The sequence below is a fragment of the Anolis carolinensis genome, chromosome 1, assembly GCF_035594765.1.
Source record: "Anolis carolinensis isolate JA03-04 chromosome 1, rAnoCar3.1.pri, whole genome shotgun sequence".
NCBI classification, from domain to species: Eukaryota; Metazoa; Chordata; class Lepidosauria; order Squamata; family Dactyloidae; genus Anolis; species Anolis carolinensis.
In genome coordinates, this window is record NC_085841.1 from 274,831,713 (window position 1) to 274,857,013 (window position 25,301).

Sequence of the window (25,301 nt, forward strand, 5' to 3'; positions counted from 1 at the left end):
GTAATTTTGATGATTTTAAACACGTGTGAGATAACTGAAGTGCAAGTTAGTTTGTCTCTGCTTATTAGTCAGAATGAAATGAAGCCTTTGAATATCAGATGTTTAGAATTGGAAATCATAATCAGTGACACAGGATGACCATTATACTTCCCAGCCTATGACTTTGATCATATCCTACTTATGAACTTTCAAAAAAATCTCTTACTATAGCTTCCCATTCCTGCTTTTTTTGGAGGGGGGGGGGAGGAGGAAGAAGATATCTAATGTAATTTAACATCAGAATGCATTTTTTAAAAATACACCAAATTCTACAATATATTTTGCTAATACAAGTCAGTTCAAGGTTGATAAGCAATTTCCTATCAAGTGGAGCTGATCTGCTAAATTAGTTATGCTGGCATTAAGTCGACCATTTACACTAGAAAGTTATGTCATATTCATGGACCTATCTTTTTTGTTGTCCTTTATTTGGAAATGAGAAAAGGAAACTTTGTGTAACACTAAATAATCTTGAAATTTTGTTCACTGAAATCCATCCCATGAATTATTCCCATTAATAATATAGTTGAATATTATTTTTTGACATCAACAAAACTTTCTGACCAAGATCAGCTGCATCAGGTAACATGAAAGATAGCACTTTTTAAAATTATTTAATTTGTTAATATTACATTTTCACTGTAAGGGGAGAAGCATCTGGCAGAATCCTCTCTCTCAGATGGCAAATCGACTTTAGAAATCTTCTATAGTCGGTTTGCAGATTTTAGAAACCTCGAGCTCTGAGGATTACCTGGGAAGGAATCCCACTGGCGCATTGCAGCACATCAAAAATACTTGGGAGTTACCCTGGACCATGCCCTGACTTACAAGAAACATTGTTTGACTATCAAGCAGAAAGTGGGTGCTGGAAATAACATTGTATGAAAGCTGATTGGCACAAACTGGGGATCCCAACCAGACACAGTGAAGACATCTGCCCTTGCACTTTGCTACTTTGCTGTTGAATAAGCATGCCCAGTGTGGAATATATCTCACCACGTTAAAACAGGGGATGTGGCTCTTAATGAGACATGCCACATTATCACAAGATGTCTACGCCCCATACCACTGGAGAAATTATACTGTTTAGACTGTTTAGCCGGCATTGCACCACCTGACATCAGCTGGGAAGTAATAGCTAGCAATGAAAGGACCAAGATATTGACATCTCCGGTCCACCCCGTTTGGGTATCAGCCAGCACGCCAATGTCTTAAATTAAAAAATAGTTTTCTAAAATCTACAGAGATTCTCGCAGGAACACCTCAGCAAGCGAGAGTCCAAAAGTGGCAGGCTAAAACTCGAATCTCAATCAGTGGCTGACGCCTGATGAGAGAATCCCTCCCGGGCACAGAAGACTGGGTGACTTGGAAGGCTGGCACCACAAGATGCAGAGCCAGCCTTACGAAATGGAGTCCACTGACATGCGAGTGTGGAGAAGACCAAACCACAGACCACTTATTACATGCAGTCGGAGCCCTGCTAAATGTACAATGGAGGACCTTCTTACAGCAACACCAGAGGCACTCCAAGTGGCCAGCTACTGGTCAAAGGACATTTAGTAGAAAGCTAAGTTTTTAAAACTTTGTTTATTTTTTCAAATACATTACAACTTGTATCCTCGGTCCACTTCTGACATGATAAATAAATAAATAAAACTAACCTTTGACTATAATGGAAGCATGCTATTTGCTGCTCTCTCTTGGGCAGCAAAATGTCTTGAGCTAATCCTGTCTCAGAAGTAGACCTCAGTACAGTATACATAAATCTAAGGAAAACTGCAGAATATCAGCCACTTCAAAAAAGAGGAAACAATTTCTAAAAACAGGGGAAGATTTCAATTAGGAATATAGTCAGTGAACAAAAACGATTGTGAACAGTATGTGTGTCATAGCACTGTGTAAGAGATGAAGAAGGGGCTGTATTTTAATTAATCACATGCACATAGCTCAAAAAGTATCATGTTTCCTTAGCTATAATGCACTTGAAGTATGTGAATAAGCCCTTAGTAGTCAAGTTCACACTAAATCAAACATGGCCTTCGCATGTCAAGGAAATGCAAACAAAGATTTTAAATTAATGAGCTACTTATAAAAATATTTAAGATATCTAGGTCATTCAGTGACTGGAAAAACAAATGGAAGCAAACAAAGGATTGAAATAAGATCCTAACAATTTTAGTATTTAAATTCTGAATACCTATTATGTAAAACAAAATGCATTTAAGATGAATGTGTTAGGAGAGAAAAAGATAATAAAGACGTGTCCATGTTTTGCTGTCAAATATTTCATCCCAATGCAGTAGAAAAATGTTCTAGAACAGTTTGACCTTGTGTAGAGAATAAGCAAGCCAAAGCAAACAACTAAATGTGCAGAAAAACAGACATAAATCAAAAAGATTTTAATCAACTGTAATCAAATTCCAATTAAACAATTTTGTACAATATATTCACTGAGTTTTTGCTAACATTGATAGCTTATAGTATACATAAATTCAGCCTGAGAAAATGTTGTTCTCAAAGTAAGTTTAATGTACATGTTTTACTATACTTCTTTAAACCACTAATAAAATACCAAAACAATGACATAAAACGCAAATACATTTCTTAACAGAATTGTTAACAAGAGGAAAAAAAGATTATATGATGAAAAAAGCAAGGAGGGTATTTCAAAGGTATCCTGAAAATGCTTTATTGGTCTAACATGTATTGATCTTGTGGCTCTATTTCAATGGCAAATAATATTTGATAAACTTAAATTTGGCAAGGCAATGTCTGGAACTGGATCAATCCCTTTGGGCAACTGATATAAAGCTGTTTATCATGTGAGCTACACTCAGAATAATTTTCAGCCCCTAAGGCACCAAATCCTTTCTGATCTTGGGACTTAAATAGGGTCACCTCTGGTTAGTACTTGGAATGCAAACCATGAATGAACACCAGGTGCTAAAGACAATATTTCAGAGGAAGGAGCTGGCAAAACCATCTCTGAGTCTTCACTTCCTCAGAAAACCCTAAGAAATGTATGGGTTGCCATAAGTTGATAGATAACTTGAAAACACATTTACACACACACACACACATAGTCCAGATCACAGAAACAGTCGAACTCATTTTAGTTACTTTTGGAATCCACACCAATAAAGAACAAACAAGGTCAACACATTACATATTGTGTCATATATACATACAGGCTGGTCAATCTGCTCTGAGGATCCTGAACACTACCTCCCTTATCAGACTATCAGAGCCACCAAAAGAGTATTGCCTATTCAGCATTCTTATAGTCATTTATTTAAAAGCATTTGCTTTAAGACATATTTTCTACTGTTATCTCATCTTATCCACCTGCTTCATAGGAAATCTGCTACAAAACAGGAGCTTTTTGGTTGAGTCAAAGAAGTAGATGGCAAAAACAGAAGAACGGACTGTCTCAGTAGAGCGTGCTTGCTCCATCAATGTTTAACAGTTACACAAATTATGAGCCACTGCCAGAAGAGTTTCATCTATGCTGACAATCATGCCATCACCGCTCAAGCAGGGAGCTTTGAAATGGTTGAACAGAAGCTCTCCTTTAGGTGCTCTTACTGCCTATTACAGGGAAAACCGTTTGATTCCTAATCCATCTAAAGTGCATACATGTTCTTTTCATCTTAAGAACAGACAAGCATCTCAAGCTCTGAAGATTACCTGGGAAGGAATCCCACTGGAGCATTGAGGCACACCAAAATACCTGAGAGTCATTCTGGACCGTGCTCTGACTTACAAGAAGCACTGTTTGATTATCAAGCAAAAAGTGGGCACTAGAAATAATATCATGCGAAAACTGACTGTCACAACCTGGGGATCACAACCAGATACAGTGAAGATATCTCCTCTTGCGCTTTGCTACTTTGCTGCTGAATAAGCATGCCCATCTCACCATGTTAAAACAGTGGATGTGGCTCTTAATGAGCATGCCGCATTATCACAGGATGTCAACACCCAACACCAGTGGAGAAATTATACTGTTTAGCCAGTATTGCACCACCTGATATCTGCCGGGAAGTGGCAGCCAGCAATGAAAGGATCAAGGCATTGACATCTTCAGCTCATCCTCTGTTTGGATATCAGCCAGCAAGCAAATGACTTAAATCAAGAAACAGCTTCCTAAGATCTACAGAAATTCTCGCAGGAACACCTCAGCAAGCAAGAGTCCAAAAGTGGCAGGTTAAAACCTGTAAGTAAGTAAGTAACTTTATTTTTCTATCCCGCCACCATCTCCCAACAGGGACTTGGGGTGGCTAACAAAATAAGTACAACAGTTAAGACATATTACAATAAATAAAATACAGTAAAATTGACATTATAAAAACAATACATTACATTAATCCTAAAAACTCATTAAAAGCATAAAATAAGTAAAAACAAAATAAAATGAAATGAACCACCAGGTTGATGGAGGGGGATGGTGTGGAGGGGAAATTTGAACTAAAGTGCAGTAATATAGCTATAAAGTGCTTTGGGGCAAACGACAAGATGGAAACATTTCTTAACCGTTTGATGAGGATGGACCTGGAACCTCAATCAGTGGTCTCCTGGGCACACAGAAGACTGGGTGATTTGAAAGGTGCTGAACAGACTGCACTCTGATACCACAAGATGCAGAGCCAATTTTAAGAAATGGGGCTACAAAGTGGAGTCCACGGCATGCAAGTGTGGAGAACAGCAAACCACAGACCACTTATTACAATGCGGTTTGAGACCTGCCAAATGCACAATGGAGGACCAGAGGCTTACAGCGACACCAGAAGCACTTGAAGTGGCCAGCTATTGGTCAAAGGAAATTTAGCATAATGCCAAGTTTTTAACTTTGTTTACATTTTTAATATATTATAACTGTATTCTCAATTTGCTTCTGGCATGATAAATAAATAACTCTACTGCTAGACTATTTTTACACCAGAATCTATTTTAAATGTTTAGCCAACACACTGAAAGCTTACTTTGTACATGAGAAACATCACCCAGAACATAGTATAGTATCTGAATCTTTTGGCAAGATAATCATTTCTAGAATCTGTTTGACTAGATGCACTAAAAGTCATCCTGAATTGGAAGGTGTGTAAAAATGCAAGGCTATGAAAACACAGTGAGATGAAATGAAATAAAGGCTATATTAATTATGTTAATGTTCAAATGTCAAGACACATTACATCTTGTAGTACTGATCCAGATGGAGGTATCAAACTGATTAACAGTCGCAATATACTAAAACAGACCATGTGACTTTGCTCATCACTATTTTCTTTTCTTTTTCATAAGCTGTTCCCAGCCTTTTGATGGTGCCAAACATCATCAGTTGATCTATCAGTTTCGTTCTGTTACCCTGTTTCCCCGAAAATAAGACATCCCCTTAAAATAAGATCTAAAAGAAGTTTTGCTGAATTGCTAAATATAAGGCCTCCCCTGAAAGTAAGACCTAGCAAAGTTTTTGTTTGGAAGCATGTCTGCCAAACAAAACACCAGAGCATGCAGGATTGGTAAACAATCTACGTTCCATAGATAGTTGTACATGGAAATAATGGTTGTAACAAGAAATTCTTAATAGGATTCACAGTTTGTCTAGTTATCTGGTTTGTGATGACAAGTACTGTACGGTATATAAAAATGTTTATTTTTTGTTCAACAATAAATATGAATTCTTCTTCATGGAAAAATAAGACATCCCCTGAATTTTTGGGAGCAAAAATTAATATAAGACACTGTCTTATTTTCAGGGAAACACAGTATTTATGCTGCCTTGATGTACAGGGGCTTTTAAGCAATTTTTTTTAATTAATTTTTTTTTAAATGAGTACAGTATATTATCTGAAATGCAGTATCATCTTAGATCATTCTATAATTTACTAACTAAACTAATGACATTTTTTCTTACTATAGCTCATGATCATGCATAGAATTATAAGGAAAATGAGCTGAATCCTAATCAAGCTAAGTAAAAAGGTAATGTTGGAAGAAAATAATTTCAATCACTATTTTTTTTTAAAAAAATGAATTATCTGGATCTCTGGATTATCCCTGTAAAGATTCCAAATACTATGTTATAGATAAATTATTTGAAATTCCATCTGTGGTGCGTTATTTCAACAACTATTTCTGAACTTATTCTAATGAAACAAGTATTAGTAAAAAAACATTTTAAAGGAAAATTGCCAAGCAGGTTACAACCAAAATCTAATCTAGCTTTTCTATTTTAAGGGGCACATTTATTGATATAAATATAAATGCATAATAATGATATTTCTATGCATGATCATGAGCTACAGTAAGAAAAAATGTCATTAGTTTAGTTGGTAAATGTTGAGTTTTTAAAAATACATTTTAAATCCAAAAATGGTTAAGCAAATAACCAGATGGAAAGTGCATCCTATAATTATGCAAGTATGCACAGATTAATAACATGAAAACCTTCACAATATGTTTTTCTTTATAAATGCCTTTAAGTTTAAACTGAATACAGTGTTACAATTGTTTGTATAATATATTGTAATACAATATACTTTACATTACATATTAATTTTAAAGACACAGGTATCCAGTAGAGGGAGTAGTATTTTTCAATCAAAATATAAATATAGAACTAATATTTTATAATAACCAGAAATAATGCAAAACTTAAATACCATTTTGACTGACTTTGAAAAAATACAAACATAATATAAAAGCTAATCACCATAGTAAAGCTTTAAAGGAAATGAAGCCAGCAACCCTTGCTTGTTTCCACCACCATTTCTCCACCCAGGCATTCAAAAAGTTCAGAAGCAGTGCCTTGGTGAAGAGAGTAGAGGGGATTAGAGCATTTTTCAGGTTCTCCTGGGATGGAGTTAGCTCTCATTTCCCCCCACTCTACTCAGAGAAAGGAAGAATTCCTTTTTGAGAAGAGTTAAGGTACAGTATTTACACCAATCCATGGATAAGTCAATCCAGGTTTTTTGGGTCACCTTTATGACTAAAAACGTTAGACCTTACAGTGTTCCCACAATTTTCAATAAACTCTAAAAGACTATTATAAATCATAAAAAATTACAATTTACAGTCTAAGGAAGGGAGGAAGGAGAAGCCGAAGGGAGAGAAAAAAAGCCCAAGTGGCAACGGGAGGAGAAGGAGGCGATTTATCAACATACGATTGATTGATAAAGACTTAAAATAGTGTATAACTACTAAAATAATGTATAAATATTAAAATAAATATAACATCCCTACTTTACAGATTTTCACTTATTGCGGGTGGTCCTGGAACCTAACCCCTGCAATAAGTGAGGGAACACTGTAGACCTATACATGAGTATATAATGGTAATTTTACAAACAAGCCACAAGACCAACAAGGTTAATAAATACTTTTAAAGTACTCCACTATTTCCTTGTTTTTCCTTTAAAAAAATTACATGTACCTGTAAATTGATTTCTGCTTCATAGAAAGTCAGGCAAGAGCAGTAGTGTCGTTCAGAATTTATATCGGTCAAAACCACAACAAAGAAGGTAGGCTGCTTCCTCTCTTTTGACAGATGCCATCCTCCAGGCTGACAAAACTATGGAGAAAGAAAGCACATGTACAGTTTAACAAAAGGCCACATCAGAGAACAAAAATAACTCAACTGTAAAACTATTATACCAGGCTTAGTAAGGGTAAACGTTTTCCCCTGACATTAAGTCTAGTCGTGCCTGACTCTGGGGGTTGGTGCTCATCTCAATTTCTAAGCCGAAGAGCTGGCATTGTCCTTAGACGCCTCCAAGATCATGTGGCATGACTGCATGGAGTGCTGTTACCGTTCCGCTGGAGCGGTACCTATTAATCTACTCATATTTGCATGTTTTCGAACTGCTAGATTGGCATAAACTGGGGCTAACAGCGGGAGCTCACCCTGCTCCTTGGATTCAAACCACCGACCTTTCAGTCAGCAAGTTCAGCAGCTCAGCAGTTTAATCTGTTGCGCCACCGGGGGCTTATACAAGGGTTATAGAAGACAATATTGAAATTTTCCTATGCAACTACTTAGCAGATCTTGAATTCAAACTCCAACTTTGAAACCATTCAACAGCTATTTCATTTTTTGTTTGGTTACAGTACAGACCGCTATAGTAATATCATACATAATCACTTAAACATAAATCATCACTAAGTTCTGGCAACCTGGTAACAGCCACAGTTTTCTGTGTGGGTGCTCTCTCCTTCCCAAGAAAATGGCATATCAACAATGTCAAGGGAGAAGCCTTTCAAGTCTACAGTGTTTCAGTAAGAATGGGAAAAATGTGCCACATGGGCTGCATGTGGCTCCTGAGCCTCTTTTTGTGGCCTCCAGACCCTAATGAGTCTCTATACCCTGATCAGCCAAAATGTGAAAGAGTAAACATTCATCCAAACTGCTACAAAATATAGCACTTTAAATTGCTTCGTCCCAATTACTCACACAACCCACTCCAAAAAAATTGGAATTAAGCTAGATTTAGGCTGTTATCTGGACCAGAAGAGACATCAGTTCCAGTTGAACCAGAGTACTATGATTCAGGGGTACAGTTCTCTCTGCCTCCCCCCCCCCCCCCCCCTCTTACTCTCTATATGCATTCTGAGAGCTGATGAATTTCTCTTTTTCAAGAATTCAGAGTCAACAATGAAAATACAATACTTTGCCATTTCAAAACAAGCATTTCTGTAGTCCAAATTTTCAAAAATATAAAATATCAGGATTTAAAACAGAAGAAAATATACGATGCAACATGGGAGAAATATTAGTGATTCTACTTCCATTTTTGTAATAGAATAGAAACATTATGTTCTGATTCTTATAAATATTTCTATGTCACTAACATATATGCAAAAATAATGTACCTTATTTTGTAATGAGCTTATTATTGCATCCAAATATTATCTATCATAATTATAATTCTGTTATATGTTCAAAGGTACAACTGTACTCAAATTCAGAGATTATTCAGCATAGTTTGCAGACTAATCTAGGTAACGTGACACTTGCGTAACATGATCTAATTTGGTCATTCAGAACAAGTCCCAAGAAGTGGTGGTACAGTGAATTTGTAACATTAACTTTGTTAAGCCAAAAGGTATTTTAATCACTGCTTTAATGAGCTTTTTCTTTTTTTAAAAAATAGCAAAAGCTTATTTCCTCTTTAAATCCTTAGGAGATTCTCTTGTTCAGAATACATCAAGTATCTTTCTGGAATATATCTTAATCCAGAGTTGAGGAAAACAAAAATATGATGAAGCAGACAGAATTGAAACATTGTAATATCTATAAGGGGCCAATTCTAAGTAAAGGCAAACATTTTTCCAACATGGAAAATTACATAAAGCTACTGTGATTCAAACTTAAACATGTATCTTTTTCGATTTAACTAACTGTAGTAAAGAGCATTTGGTATTTATTTCATTCTCTAAGTGACCAGTCACCTTACGAAGTCACACAATATGTAAAGACTGGCTCATTATAAATAGTAACTCTTATTAACTGTGGTGACACTTCCCAATAAGAATTATAATGAGGGATATTCATAGTAACCTATTTCAGATTTGTCTGTATGACTACGTTTCCATGGACAATAAAAACTGGGCCAAAGGGTACCTATCAGTGCTCTTTAATTAGAATACAAATGGTTGCAAGCCTGTTATTTAGATATTTTATAACTACACTAGCTGTGCCCGGTCACGCGTTGCTGTGGCGAAGTCTGGTGGTATGGGAGATAAAGTATTGAGGAATTGGTGGTAGTTAAGGTAAAGGGTAAAGGTTTCGCTGACATTAAGCTCAGTCATGTCTGACTCTGGGGATTGGTGCTCATCTCCATTTCTAAGTCGAAGAGCCGGCATTGTCCATAGACTCCTCCAAGGTCATGTGGGATGACTGCATGGAACGGCGTTACCCTCCCGCAGGAGCAGTACCTATTGATGCACTCACATTTGCATGTTTTTGAACTTCTGGGTTGGCAGAAGCTGGGGCTAACAGTGGGGGCTCTCTCCGCTCCCCCAATTCAAACCTGCGGCCTTTCGGTCCAGAAGTTCAGCAGCTCAGAACTTTAACACGCTGCGCCATCAGGGGATATTGTTTCCTAAAGGTTGTGAATATACAATATTTCTGATTGGTTTTTTTGTCTGTTGGAGGCAAGTATGAATGCTGCAATTAGGCAAAATGATTAGGATGTAATGGCCTTGCGGCTTTAAAGCCTGGCTGTTTCCTCCCTGAGTGAATTTTTTGTTGGGAGGTGTTAGCTGGCCCTGATTGTTTCCTGTCTGGAATTCCCTTGTTTTCAGAGTGGTGTTGTTTGCGATATTTTATGTGCTTCTACTGTCTGTGGCCCTGAGAAAACAGAGGATTTGCCAGACTTTGATGATGGGAATACTTTGTTGGGAGGTGTTAGCAGGCCCTGATTGTTTCCTGTGTGGAATTCCCCTGTTTATTTACTGTCCTGGTTTTAGAGATTATATTGTTCTGCATTATTCTATCCCAGTAATTATTTCATATTAAAGTAGAATCTCACTTATCCAAGATTCGCTTATACAATGTTCTGGATTATCCAACGCAGTCTGCCTTTTCATAATCAATGTTTTTGTAGTCAGTGTTTTAAATTCATTGTGATATTTTGGTGGTAAATTTGTAAATACAGTACAGTAGAGTCTCACTTATCCAACATAAACGGGCCGGCAGAACGTTGGATAAGCGAATATGTTGGATAATAAGGAGGGATTAAGGATAACCCTATTAAACATCAAATTAAGTTATGATTTTACAAATTAAGCACAAAACATCATGTTAGACAACAAATTTGGCAGAAAAAGTAGTTCAATACACAGTAATGCTATGTAGTAATTACTGTATTTATGAATTTAGCACCAAAATATCAATGAAAGCATTGACTACAAAAATGCGTTGGATAATCCAGATCGTTGGATAAGCGAGTGTTGGATAAGTGAGACTCTACTGTAATTACTACATAGCATTACTGCGCATGGAACTACTTTTTCTGTCAAATTTGTTGTATAATATGATGTTTTGGTTCTTAATTTGTTTAATCAGCTTTTCCTTAATCCCTTCTTTTTATCCAACATATTCACTTATCCTGCCGGCCTGTTTATGTTGGATAAGTGAGAGTCTACTGTATATTGATAATCTTATATTATCTGTTTAAAAGTGGATTATATGAGGCTCCTTCTTCACAGCTGTATAAAATGCACACTGAAGTGGATTACATGGCAGTGTAGAGTCAGGATAATCCAGTGCAAAGCAGATAATATAAGATTCTAAATGGGTAATATAGCTGTGTAGAAGGGCCTTGAGTCTACACTGCCATATAATCCAGTGCAAATTAGATAATCTGTGGAAGAAGCCTAAATTAGGCCTAAATCTGCCTGTCTCCTAACTGAACCCTGGCTGTCCCTTTGCTGACAGGCTGGTTGCTAGGCGACCAAGTGGGCAGAGATTAGCCCTCTAAACTGACAGCAATTGGATAAAAAACAATTATTGCTCTCCCTCTAATTAGGACTTTATTTTTCTTTTCTTTTTGTTGTATCAACCTTGAGGCATGGATGATGGGTTGTGTTGTCAAATTTTGAGGTTGGGGGGCCTGTACTTTTGTTGTTTTGTGAATTGCCGTGATGCCATCACTCTTTTATATATATAGATATATATTGATACACACACACAAATTGTTTATGTAGTGTTTAAAAAAGAAGAAAAGGTATCAATGTAATATAGTGAATTCTCACCTACACAATATTAATTTACTAATAAATGGAATTGAATTTTTAGATCTGTAAGGAAATATTTACTATTAGATAAAATACATGGAAAAGAAGACAGGAAGAACATTGGATAGTATCGGAAGACATGACTACCAGTTTTGATGTCGGACGAAAAATGTGTATTGTTTTCTTTCATATGGGAGATTTGGAACTTCCAAACTTTAGACGCTGTGCATAATAGTACTTGAGTTGAAGATATTATATTGAAGCTATTATATTATAGCAAATATAAGGTTTCTCTTCTCCCTCAAACCCCTTCCTTGGTGACATAGTAGACATTTATATAGTTATAATCTACTAATCAGAGCTCTCTCTTCCCCTTCTCTGTTTTCTTTTTTTCTTTGTGTGGAAATTTTTATTTTAATGCATAATAAAAACTTACAGAAAAAAAACTGGGCCAAAGGAAATACTGTGCCAACTGTTCGGTAGGCAGGTAACATAAACTGATGTATTGGCATATTAAAAGACAAAACCAAGTTATAAAGCATTATATTTATCATCAGATGTAATATAGCACTAAAAGTAAGATAATTTTCAAATCAAAACATACTTCTTTTAAAAATCCAACAACTCCAAATCATACTTATTTGGCATCATGATTCTTAAAACTATGGTCTATCACTGCATTCTAACTGGACATACTAGTCATACTTTTATTAGCTTCACATAGGTTTCCATGTAAAGGGTTCTATGGAACTGCAGTATTGCATATCACAGTGCTGCCACCTACAGCAAACAAACCTAGCAAATCAAGACCATACCACTGTTAGAATTCAGCTATAACAAGTCAAGCTTTGGTAGAGTCCTTTAGCAAATGTACAGAATAAAAATCAATAGTGTGTATATGAAGATATATGATTCTATAAGTAGACACAGAATCACAATATAAGCAGTCACCGAATTACAAACATCTGCCTTACATACAATGCATACTTACAAATGGAGGCTATGTACAACAGAGGTTCCCAGGCCACAGCTGAACGTAGGTAGGGAGGGAGGTGGGAGATCCACAGAATAGTTGTTGTGGCCGCTACTAGGCTGTAAGACGAATAGGAGTATACTGGTCACCCTGGTGGCAGCAGAGATTACCTCACTTCAGCTGTGGCAGAAGGCAGGCATGGGAGGAAGCTGTGAGCAGACTGTGAGAAGTATGACTGCCTGGGGGGGGGCTCTTCTTTCCATTTGTGGTGCTATAGGTGGGTGCAGGAGCAAGTGTGCTGACCAGCAGTGCACACTGGGCCTCTTCCAGGTTGGCCACAACCATTCCCGATCTCTCCCACCAGTCAGAGTCCAAATCGGAGCCTAGAAGCTCCCTTACCCACAACAAAAGGGTGTTTTTTGGCATTGCACCTCTTAAGCTTCTGGACCAGGCGGGGGGAGGGGGAAATGTTATCTCTTCCAACATACATACAAGATCCATTGCAGGTTGAAATTATTTTTTGCCCAGTGACCCTGTCCCCTCTCACTTTAGTAGATAGGTTTCAGACAAAATTGAAATTTATGCTGCAGGAGAGGCTGAGAAGCTTGGGATTTACAGCTCAAACTTTAATAACACTTAGATATGACAACGCCAAATCTGCCACTAAGGCAAAGGCAACCTAGAAATATTTAAAATAAATAAACAGGATCCCAGTCAACCTCTCTGTCTACCTGTTAGTACCAACCAGGTCCCAGAAATGCTCACAGGTCTACCTGTTAGTAACAATGCTGATAATGCCAAGACATTAATATTTATTTTTCTTTAACTTTCATAAAGGGGTGCAGCTCTGAAGAGATTTCACAGGAGAACAGAAACTCTTTTAATTGCCATTTACGATTATTTAAATAAAAAGAGCCCAAAATATGTAGCTTAAAAAGAAATACAGGGTGTTTGAAAAAGAACTCCCTAGTTTTAATGTGTTTTAACTTAAAACTAGGGAGTTCTTTTTCAAATACCCTGTACAGCTCTGCACTGTAGGGTGAATACCTCAAGCCAGGAGAGGCAAGTAAGAAATAAAATTGTTATTATTATTTATATGTTTACTTCAATATGCATTTGAAACATCAATAATATGCAGATTAGAAGCACACAACACTCTGCATTTGTGTGACATATTCTTGACCCCAATAACGCAGGTACAATAATAACTTTATTTTTGTATCCCGCCACCATCTCCCCGGAGAGACTGGGGGCAGCTTACATGGGGACAAGCCCAAACAACACAGGTTAAAATATAACACAGTAAAATTTACAAATAAAAAACATCATAAAAACGTTCCCACCAGCAAACAATCAATAGCATAACATAGTGGCCATTTTCTCAACTAAAGGGTGAGGCAGTAGCTTGTGCAAAATGTTGCAAGGACAGGGCTGGTACGAAAGTGCAAAAGCCAGGTGATAAGTTTGGGCTAGAATGGCAAAGACATTTTGAACAAAACAGCTATAGGGCAGAGACAATGGTAAAGTCCAAGAGCAAGATGTTGACTTATGGCTGGAGGGACCACAATTTTCTCGTGAACTGCTTAATTAAAAGCAGTTCACGAGAATGGAATATGCAATATCCACATTTTTAATTATTTACGGAAAGTGGACAGGATGGGCACTAATCTAATCTCCCTGGGAAGAGAGTTCCAGAGTCGGGGTCACCACCGAGAAGGCCCTTTCCCTCATCCCCACCAACCATGCTTATGACAGAGGTGAAAGTGAGAGAAGGGCCTCCCCAGAAGATCTTAGTGCCGGCACAGGTTTATAGGGAAAGATGCGGTTGCGAAGATAGGTAGGACCCAAACCGTTTAGGGCTAAGTAATAACCTGCGCTTTGAATTGGGACCGGAAGCTTATCGGCAGCCAGTGGAGTTGTTTTAACAGGGGAGTTGACTGCTCCCTGTAATTCGCTCCAGTTAGCAACCTGGCTGCTGACCTTTGTACCAACTGCAATTTTCGGGCCATCTTCAAAGGCAGCCCCATGTAGAGCGCATTACAGTAAACCAATCTGGAGATAACTAAGTAGTAAACTAAATAAACTGAGCAGTTTTTCCTATCCTCAATGAACTGTAATCGGAGAAAACAGTAAGATGTGATCAGTAAATGTAAAATGTAAAAAAACATTACTTTTTATATATCTGTACAAGACAAAAATAAAGTAAAAGATGTAGAAGTATTGTTCAATATTTTATATGCCTTATATGGAGAGCTTCTATTAACTTTATCCTTTTCTTGCATTAACAAGCCTTGTTGTAACTTGACTCTGGTTAGCTCTGTAACATGATATCAATGAATGATACAAAAGGTGACTAAGGCGCAGTTCTAACACAATGAGCATATATAAATGGATATTCCAACAACCTCAATTACAGGAACTAAGGAAATGTGTACTTTCACTCTTGTTTCTTTTCATTTACTCAACTATAACTAAGCCTCAAATAATACAATTATCTGATTTCCTGACATTCTTCCGTTAGCTTGCCAAGAAATTACTAGTAAAAACATTTACTTCTTCTTTTTATTTTGCATACTGTATAGTTCTGTAATTGTTACAATGGGAGATACAAAAGACAAAAAAGACCACATAGATAATTTATACAATTATAACATTATATCAATATTGGAAGAAATTCCAGTTCTAATTCAAATCAAGACATTTGAAAACCTGGCTACTTAAATATGTGTTTGATTAAACTGGCATAAATTGACGACTGTCCCCTTATTTCCACCTAGACCCAGTTACTGCTCTTCTTCCAGTCCATTCAGTAGAGGTTAATTAAAATATTGTACACAGACAACATTTGCCTTGCCTCCAGTGGAATTTTATTGTGTGTTGCTGGGCTTGGTCCCCATGTGAGCCGGCCTGAGTCCCTTCGGGGAGAAGGGGCGGGATATAATAATAAAGTTATTATATATTATTATGATAGCAACTTCAATATAAAATCTAATAAACACACATCCTGGTTACCTTATATGGTTAATTCAGTGTACATGAATTAAATTCAATGTACAGGCAGTCCCTGAGTTACAAACATCTGACTTTGAGCTGTTACAAACAAAACGACTCGTAGTTAGAAACGGGGATGAGACAACAGGAAGTGAAATTAATCTACCCCCTCAGAAGTGAAATTCACTCCTGAAAGAGCTATTATGGGGAAAAGGTATCTCAACTGAAGCTTTATAATCAATCCTTGTTTTTGCTACAAGCCAAATTTTTCAAAATCCAATATTATAGGGACAGAAAGTGAGATGAAATCTTCTGACAGGGGCACAGACAGCAAAACAAACTCCACAGGGGTCTTAACCCCTTCCAATGCCATCCAAAGATTGTATGTATATATGTGTGTATATGTTTGTATATATGTGTGTGTGTGTGTGTGTATCTGGAGTTACCCTTACAAAATGTACCCATTCTGACTTACTTACAAACTGAATTTAAGAACAAACCTACAGAACCTAAGTTGTTCGTAATTTAGGGACTGGCTGTATATGAATTTAAATACATACATGATTTTATGAACTTTTTCAAACAAGACCAGTGCTCTAATATGTTTTTGGAAAATAAACATACTATTTTGACTTATTGATATTTGCATAAGCGAAAGCTTTATCCTATTACATTTCCAGGGGTTTAATCTAGTTGGGACTAGAGGTGGGGTATTGTTTGCCAACAAAATAGATGAATTCGCAAAAAGTTTCATGTTCCACTTGAAATGAAAGTTCCTAACTACCTCACGTTTCCAAAGTCACTAAAAAACAGTAATCACCCTATCCTTTTCTTATAGTGGGTAGACTTAATATGGATGCCAACAGGTCCTATACAGATTTCAGTTTGAAGTACTTCAAAAAGGAAGGATGACAAAGTGATAAAGTTATCAAGAAAAAAATAATACTAATAAACAGATTTAAAAATTTGAAAACAATCAAGAGCAAGGAAAATAGATTTGGCTTATTCTATGTGATTTACTATTACATCAGATTGAACATTTCTTTATTAGGAAATATATGTTGGCCTGTGATATGTGAAAACACTGAAAATAATATTACAACAAAAGATCAGATTTTCCCTGAAAATTTAGAAACATTTTGGGTTGTCTTTTCCTGCTAGCAGAAGGACCAGGAAGTTAATTTTACCAACATGCTAAGTCCCACCACCACCACAGAGCAGATTTTCAGAATGGAGGAAGAAAGGGGGTGGAAAATCACCTCCCTACTTCTACAGCATGTATGCATATCATCCCACTCTTCAAATATATAAAAGGATGGCATGAGTACTGGGGCAAGTCTCTGAAACAGGACTGAATCTTGTTGCTGTGTACCGCCCATATTACTACTGCATGAATACCCACCATATATGAAAGTTATAAAAGACTAGCTGTGCCCGGCCACGCGTTGCTGTGGCGAAGTATGGTGGTATGAGAAATAAAGTATTGAGGAATTGGTGGTAGTTAAGGTAAAGGGTAAACGTTTTCCCCTAAAATGAAGTCCAGTCGTGTCTGACTCTGAGGGTTGGTGCTCATCTCCATTTCTAAGCCGAAGAGCCAGCGTTGTCTGTAGACGCCTCCAAGGTCATGTGGTATGACTGCATGGAGCGCCGTTACCTTCCCGCCAGAGCAGTACCTATTCATCTACTCTCATTTGCATGTTTTTGAACTTTAGGGTTGGCAGAAGCTGGGGCTAATAGTGGGGGCACTCTCCGCTCCCCCAATTCAAACCTCCAGAAGTTCAGCAGCTCAGCACTTTAACACGCTGCGCCATCAGGGGATATTATTTCCTAAAGGTTGTGAATATCCAATATTTTTGATTTTTTTTCCGTCTGTTGGGGGCAAGTATGAATGCTGCAATTAGGGAAAATGATTAGAATGTAATGGCCTTGCAGCTTTAAAGCCTGTCTGTTTCCTCCCTGAGTGAATTTTTTGTTAGGAGGAAAGTAATTTTTATATATTCTGATTTTAGTGTTTTTGAATACTTGGAGCTAGATTGTATTCATTTTCACGGTTCACAGCAACACAATAATAATAATAATAATAATAATAATAATAATAATAATAATAATAATAATAATAATAATGACTTTGGTAATACACACTGCTTCACTCCCTTCTCAGCTTCCTTTCTGGAAGAATCCTTTCTTGGGAGGTGTTAGCTGCCCTGATTGTTTCCTTTGTGGAATTTCCAATTTCCCTGCTTTCAGAGTGTTGCTCTTTATTTACTGTCCTGGTTTTAGAGATTATATTGTTCTGTATTATTCTATCACAGTAATTATTTCATATTAAAGTAGAATCTCACTTATGCAACATTCGCTTATCCAATGTTCTGGATTATCCAACGCAGTCTGCCTTTTAGTAGTCAATGTTTTAAATTCACTGTGATATTTTGGTGGTAAATTTGTAAATACAGTAATTAGTACATAGCATTACTGCGCATTGAACTACTTTTTCTGTCGAGTTTGTTGTATAACATGTTTTGGTACTTAATTTATATAATGATTACCTAATTTGATGTTTAATCGTCTTTTCCTGAATCCGGTCTTATTATCCAACATATTCACTTATACAACGTTCTGTTTATGTTGGATAAGTGAGACTCTACTGTATATTGATCATCTTATATTATCTGCTTAGAACTGGATTATATGAGGCCCCTTCTTCACAGCTGGATAAAATGCACACTGAAGTGGATTATATGGCAGTGTGGACTCAAAATAATCCAGTTCAAAGCAGATAATATAAGACTATAAATAGGTAATATAGCTGTGTGGAAGGGCTTTTAGTCTAAACTGCCATATAATCCAGTTCAAATCAGATAATCTGTATTTTATAGGCAGTGTGGAAGAGGCCTGATTGAAGAGGCCCTGGGTGCCATTAAATGGCTGAGTGGGTTGCTAGGAGACAGAGTGGGTGGAGCTTAGCCTTCTAACTGGCAGCAATTAGATAAAAACAATTATTCCTCTCCCTCTAATTAGGACTTTATTTTTCTTTTCCTTTTGTTGTATCAACCTAGAGGCATGGATGATGGGTTGTGTTGTCAAATTTCGAGGTTGGGAGGCCTGTAGTTTTGTTGTTTTGTCCGCTGCCGTGATTCTACTCTTTTATATAGATACTAGCTGTGCCCAGCCACGTGTTGCTGTGGCGTTGTCTGGTGGTGTTTGTGAGAAATTGTTGAGGTAGTGGTGGTATTGAATGTCTGTTGTATGGTTGTCTTTATGTTTAGTATGCATTTGGTTGTTTGTGTACTGTGTAAGTGGTGAGGGTAGAGGGGGTCTATGTCCCTGTGTAGTATTGTATAGTATTTATACGTTGTCCATGTGTTGTGAATGCTTGAATTGTGTCCTGCTGCATAGTAGAAAGGGTTGGGCTGGATGGCCCTTAGGGGTCTCTGCAAACTCTTGGATTTTATGCTTCTATTATTATTATTATTATTATTATTATTATTATTACTACTACTACTATTATTATCATGTTCATCATCATCATCATCATCATTATTATGTAGAGGCTGGATGGCCATCTGTCAGGAGTGCTTGGATTGTGTCCTCCTGCATGGTAGAAGGAAGTTGATCTGGATGATCCTTAGGGTCGCTCTAAACCTTAGAATTGTATGTTGTTGTTGTTGTTGTTATTATTATTATTATTAGTGTTGAGAGGCTGGGTGGCCATCTGTTGGGAGTGCTTGGATTGTGTCCTGCATGGCAGAATTGGGTTGGACTGGATGACCTTTAGGGGTGTCTCCTAACTGTCTGATGCTGTGATGCCTCATGGGCCTTGTAGTCCTGTTCCTAGTGGAGGCTGCCGAGGCGGCTGGAACAAAGCCGGCGGGGGAAGCCAACGACCGGGCGTAGAAGGGCTCGCCAACCCGGTCAAAAACTCTACTCAAGAGCCACAAACGGGGGTCCTATTTCTCCTGGTGGTCACACTGTGGTCAATAAAAAAGGGACCCGTCATGATCCATGCCATAATAGACTCAGGGGCAACAAACAATTTCATCGATAGAGACTACGCTAACTCTCTGGGACTACAATATCATGATTTCAAGAACGCCCGGGTGGTGCAAGCCATAGACGGCCGACCCCTAAAGACAGGTCCAGTAAGCCAATGGACCGAGCCCACCAGAATGTGGATAAGGGAACACATGGAAGAAATCTCCTTCTTCGTCACCGAGGTTCCTCATTTCCCCGTGATCTTGGGTATCCCGTGGCTAACACTCCATGACCCAAACATCTCCTGGTCCAACAGAGAACTGCAGTTCGCCTCAAGGTATTGCCAAAATCATTGTCTAGTAGCCAAGGTCTGCCATGCCACAGATGCAGAACCCATCATCACCCTGCCCAAGAAATATTCGGACTTTTGGGATGTCTTCAATGAAAAAGAAGCCGAGAAACTACCCCCACATAGACCCTATGACTGTGCCATTGACCTGGTGGAGGGGGCCCCAATTCCGCGAGGACACCTCTACTCCCTGACTGAACCAGAGCAAGAAGCTCTCAGGGAGTTTATAGAGTCAAACCTCCGCAAGGGGTTCATCAGACCCTCTCAATCCCCAGCCGCTTCCCCAGTAATGTTTGTGAAAAAGAAGTCAGGGGACCTATGCTTGGTTGTGGACTATCGGGCACTGAACAACATCACGAAGCGGAACCGCTACCCATTGCCACTGATCTCGGACCTATTGGACCGACTCCGAGGGGCCAAGGTTTACACCAAACTGGATCTTCGCGGGGCTTACAATCTGGTTCGCATAAGAGAAGGGGACGAATGGAAAACCGCCTTCCAGACCAAATTCGGATTATACGAGTCCCTAGTCATGAATTTCGGATTATCTGGAGCCCCCGCAACGTTCCAGCATTTTGTCAACGATATCTTCCAAGACTATCTAGATCGGTTCTTGATCATATACTTGGACGACTTTTTGGTGTTCTCGAAATCACAGACGGAACACGACCAGCACGTCAGAATGGTGCTACAATGATTGCGGGATCATGGACTATATGCCAAGTTAGAGAAATGCGCCTTTGATTTACAAGAGGTAGACTTCCTGGGATACCGCGTCTCGCCACCAGGACTATTCATGGACCCGGCAAAGGTTTCGGCCGTATTGGAATGGTGGGCGCCAACTAACAAAAAGGAAGTGCAGCGCTTCTTGGGGTTTGCAAACTACTACCGCAAATTCATCCCAGACTTTGCTCGCTGGTCTGACCCAATCACCAGCTGCATCCAAGGGAAACAACCTTTCCGTTGGACAGAACAAGCCGAAAAAGGGTTCCACCAGCTAAAGCAATTATTCACGACCCAGCCAATTCTACAGCACCCTGATCCTAAAACCCCTTTTGTTGTGCAGGCTGATGCCTCTGATGTGGCAATAGGGGCTGTGTTGATGCAACCAGTGGGAGAACATCTCCATCCTTGTGCCTATTACTCACGACAACTAACGGCCCCAGAGAGGAACTATACCATTTGGGAAAAGGAACTCTTGGCCATAAAGGCAGCCTTTGAAAATTGGAGACATTGGTTAGAAGGGGCCAAATTCCCCATTGAAGTTCATACTGACCATCGGAATTTGGAGCATCTAAGAACCACACGAAAGCTAAACCAAAGGCAACAACGCTGGGCTTTGTTCTTTGAACGTTTTGACTTCCGGATCCATTATGTGACTCCGGCTCAGACCAAGCAAGCAGATGCCCTGTCACGGAAATCAGAGTATGCAGCAGGGCGCAGAGACACCTCAGAATCTCGATTGCTGCAACCCGAGAACTTTGCCACGCTCACAGTGGGAAACACCAAATCCACTTCAATTGAGCCAGCTCCTCCTAACCCAGAATCCCCTTTCACTCAAGAGATTAGGGCCAGTCAACAGACAGATGCCTGGGCTCAAGAACAGATTCGCCAAGGACTACGTTTCCCTTTCTCACTCAAGAACGATCTATAATGCTACAGGAATCATGTTTACATCCCTCCAGGCCCCGGCAGAGAAAAGGCACTTCGTTTGTGCCATGACAGCAAGCCTGCCGGACATTTTGGACTATTCAAAACCATACACTTAATTCTGCGAGACTTCTGGTGGCCCAAGATTCGCAAAGATGTGGAGAATTATGTTAACACCTGCCCTGTATGCCAGCGTTCCAAGACGCGAAGGGAGAAGCCGTCAGGGCTACTACATCCCCTTCCCACTCCTTCTCGCCCATGGGAGATAATTTCTGCGGATTTTATCACTGATCTACCACCCTCCCTTGGATTCACCACGATTCTAGTAGTGGTAGACCTTTTCACCAAGTTGGCCCATTTTATCCCCTGCGATGGCCTTCCCACGGCCAAAGAGACTGCAGATTTATTCCTTCAGCATGTATTCCGACTACATGGATTGCCCAAGAGTTTGGTCACTGACCGTGGATCCCAATTCACCTCTCGTTTTTGGAAAGCCCTACAAAAACTATTGGGCATAGACTCTCGTTTATCCTCAGCTCACCATCCCCAAACAGATTGACAAACTGAGCGCACCAATGCCACTTTGGAACAATATCTTCGCTGTTATGTAAACTACCAACAGGACAATTGGGCTTCCCTATTACCTCTGTCAGAGTTTGCTTACAACAATGGTGTCCAGAATTCAACTAAAGAAACCCCATTTTTTGCGAATTATGGTTTTCATCCTCGTTTCTTTCCTCCCATCATGGAGACCTCAGAAGTCCCTGCGGCAGAAGATTGGCTACAGGAACTCACAGCGGTGCAAGAACTCTTGCACCAGCAACTTGATCAAGCCAAGGAGGACTACAAACGCCACGCTGACAGCCATCGCCAGCCGGGCCCCGAGATCAAGGTAGGAGATCGGGTTCTGTTGTCCACTCGCTATTTGCCCTCCCACCGTCCCTGCCGGAAGTTAGATGCCCGTTTCATTGGTCCCTACCCAGTGGTGGCGCAACTTAACCCCGTGACTTTCAAACTCCAACTTCCACGCTCCATGCACATTCATCCGGTGTTCCACCGTTCCCTGCTCCTTCCGGCGGATGGTGTACACCCCGACGCGAGCCGGCCGCCCCCCGCCCCTGTTTTAGTGGACGGAGAGGAGGAATTCGAGGTTCAGGACATTTTGGATTCTCGTTTCCATCGCCGCCACCTTCAGTATCTCATTGACTGGGTGGGTTTTGGCCCAGAAGAACGCTCCTGGGAAGACGCTTCCACAGTCCACGCCCCTGATTTGGTCCGCCGCTTCCATCAGGCCTACCCTACCAAGCCGCGGCCCCGCGACTCTTGGGGACGGGCCCTGAATGAGGGGGGCCTTGGGAGAGGGGATAGTGTGATGCCTCATGGGCCTTTTAGTCCTGTTCCTAGTGCTATCGTGGCAGATGAAGATGAAAACATGGGGTTTTCGCCGGTTCAACAAGAACCGGAGTCCTTTCACCTGCCGGATGTTGATGTTTGTCCTCAAGAATTCAGTAAAACAGACCTTGGGCATTCTTCGCCTCCGTTTCCCAGGAGGGAATCTTACTCTAGAGACAGAGGAGTCAGAGAAGCAAATCGCAGGAGTTTACGGATCGCTGCCAAACAACAGGCTGATTAGGCCTGCTTCCCTTGGGAAATTCTAAGGAGTCTTGCATCTGGACAGAGTTGGGTTTCGCTTCTCGTTCTCTAGGGAAAGAGATTGTTGGCGGGAAAACGAGACCCAATATAGGTGTTTGACGCGGGAGATTCTTTGCGGAGTCAACAGAGCTGCTTCAGGAGTGAGATCGTGTGTGGACTTCGTAACCCCAGTTCCTTGCTTCCCGGATCAAGAATTCAAGTACTGCCTTGCTTTGCTGTTATCCACGGACCTTGTTCCAAGATTCACTGTTTGCCTTGTTTCTAGTCACAGACCTTGTCAAAGAACCAAGTCTATTTCTAGCCTTGTTGTCAAGCTTCCTTGGACTTCTAAGACTGACATTTCCCCACACTATTGCTTGGCAATAGTGTGTGTTTCGGTATTGGATAAAGAACTTTGAACTCTAATATCATTTATTGGACAATACATTTTTGGACTATATTTGACCTCATTTGAAAGGTCTGCTTCTGAACTATATTCTTCACTTGTTTTTATTGCTTTTATATATTTCCTTAATAAAGATATTAGATAGAGATTGGCCTCCGTGTATGGTTCTTGGTGCCCAGCTGCCAGGGGTCTGACAGTTGCTATGATTCAATTTGTATTATTATTGTGGAGATATTGGATGGCCATCTGTCAGGAGTGCTTGTTTTGTGTCGTCCTGCATGATAGAAGGAAATTGAACTGGATGATCCTTAGGGGTGTCTCCTAACCTTAGGATTGTATGATATTCTTATTATTATTATTATTTTATTATGACACAGCAAACAAGATAGACATGCTGGATTTCATATCACAAAATCACAAGTCGAACACTTCCCAAGTGTCTAGGACTGTGTGATGTATTTTCGGATGATGCGCGCAGATCCCAGCAGGGTGGCCCTTTGCAGCTGGCAGATTGTAATTTTGTCAATGTCTATTGTTTCCAAATGCCGGCTGAGATCCCTTGGCACGGCACCCAATGTGCCCATCACCACCGGGACCACCTGCACTGGTCTCTGCCAGAGTCCCTGAAGTTCAATCTTGAGGTCCTGATAGCAGCTGAGTTTTTCCTGTTGTTTTTTGTCAATGCGACTGTCACCTGGGATGGCGACATCAATGATCCAAACCTTTTTCTTTTCCACAACTGTGATGTCTGGTGTGTTGTGTTCCAGAACTTTGTCAGTCTGGATTCGGAAGTCCCACAGTATCTTTGCGTGCTCATTTTCCAATACTTTTGCAGGTTTGTGATCCCACCAGTTCTTTGCTGCTGGGAGGTGGTACTTGAGGCATAAGTTCCAATGAATCATTTGGGCCACATAGTTGTGCCTCTGTTTGTAGTCTGTCTGTGCAATTTTCTTACAGCAGCTGAGGATATGATCAATGGTTTCGTCGGTTTCCTTGCATAGTCTGCATTTTGGGTCAACAGGTGATTTTTCGATCTTGGCCTTAATTGCATTTGTTCTGATGGCTTGCTCCTGGGCTGCAAGGATCAGGCCTTCTGTCTCCTTCTTCAGGGTCCCATTCGTGAGCCAGAGCCAGGCCTTCTCCTTATCAGCTTTTCCTTCAATTTTGTCAAGGAACTTCCCATGCAATGTTTTGTTGTGCCAACTGTCAGCTCTAGTTTGTAGTGTGGCTTTCTTGTACTGGTTTTTTGTCTGCTGTGCTTTGAGGAGTTTCTGATTTTTGACTTCAATCAAAGCAGGTTCTTCACTTTGCTTTACATATTCTGCCAGGGCATGTTCTTCTTCTTTGACTGCTTGTTTTACTTGTAAGAGTCCTCTGCCCCCTGATCTTCTAGGCAGATATAGCCGGTTAACATCACTGCGAGGGTGCAGTGAATGATGAATGGTCATGAGTTTTCTTGTTTTTCTGTCCAAATTGTCCAGTTCCATCTGTGTCCAGTTTATGATGCCAGCAGTATATCTTATGACAGGTATGGCCCAGGTGTTTATGGCCTT

General features: G+C 39.7%; 1 protein-coding gene across 14 annotated transcripts in view; it reads right to left on the reverse strand.

Moving 5' to 3' along the window:
• The window catches only part of sbf2 (SET binding factor 2), a 339,926-nt gene that overhangs the window by 192,694 nt on the left and 121,931 nt on the right, over positions 1-25,301 (reverse strand). For all 14 annotated transcript variants that reach the window (XM_016993005.2, XM_062978926.1, XM_008106923.3 and 11 more), the window contains exon 3: positions 7,472-7,609. In XM_016993005.2, coding sequence (XP_016848494.2) covers positions 7,472-7,609 — 138 coding nt within the window. The remainder of the gene's footprint in view (positions 1-7,471; positions 7,610-25,301) is intronic.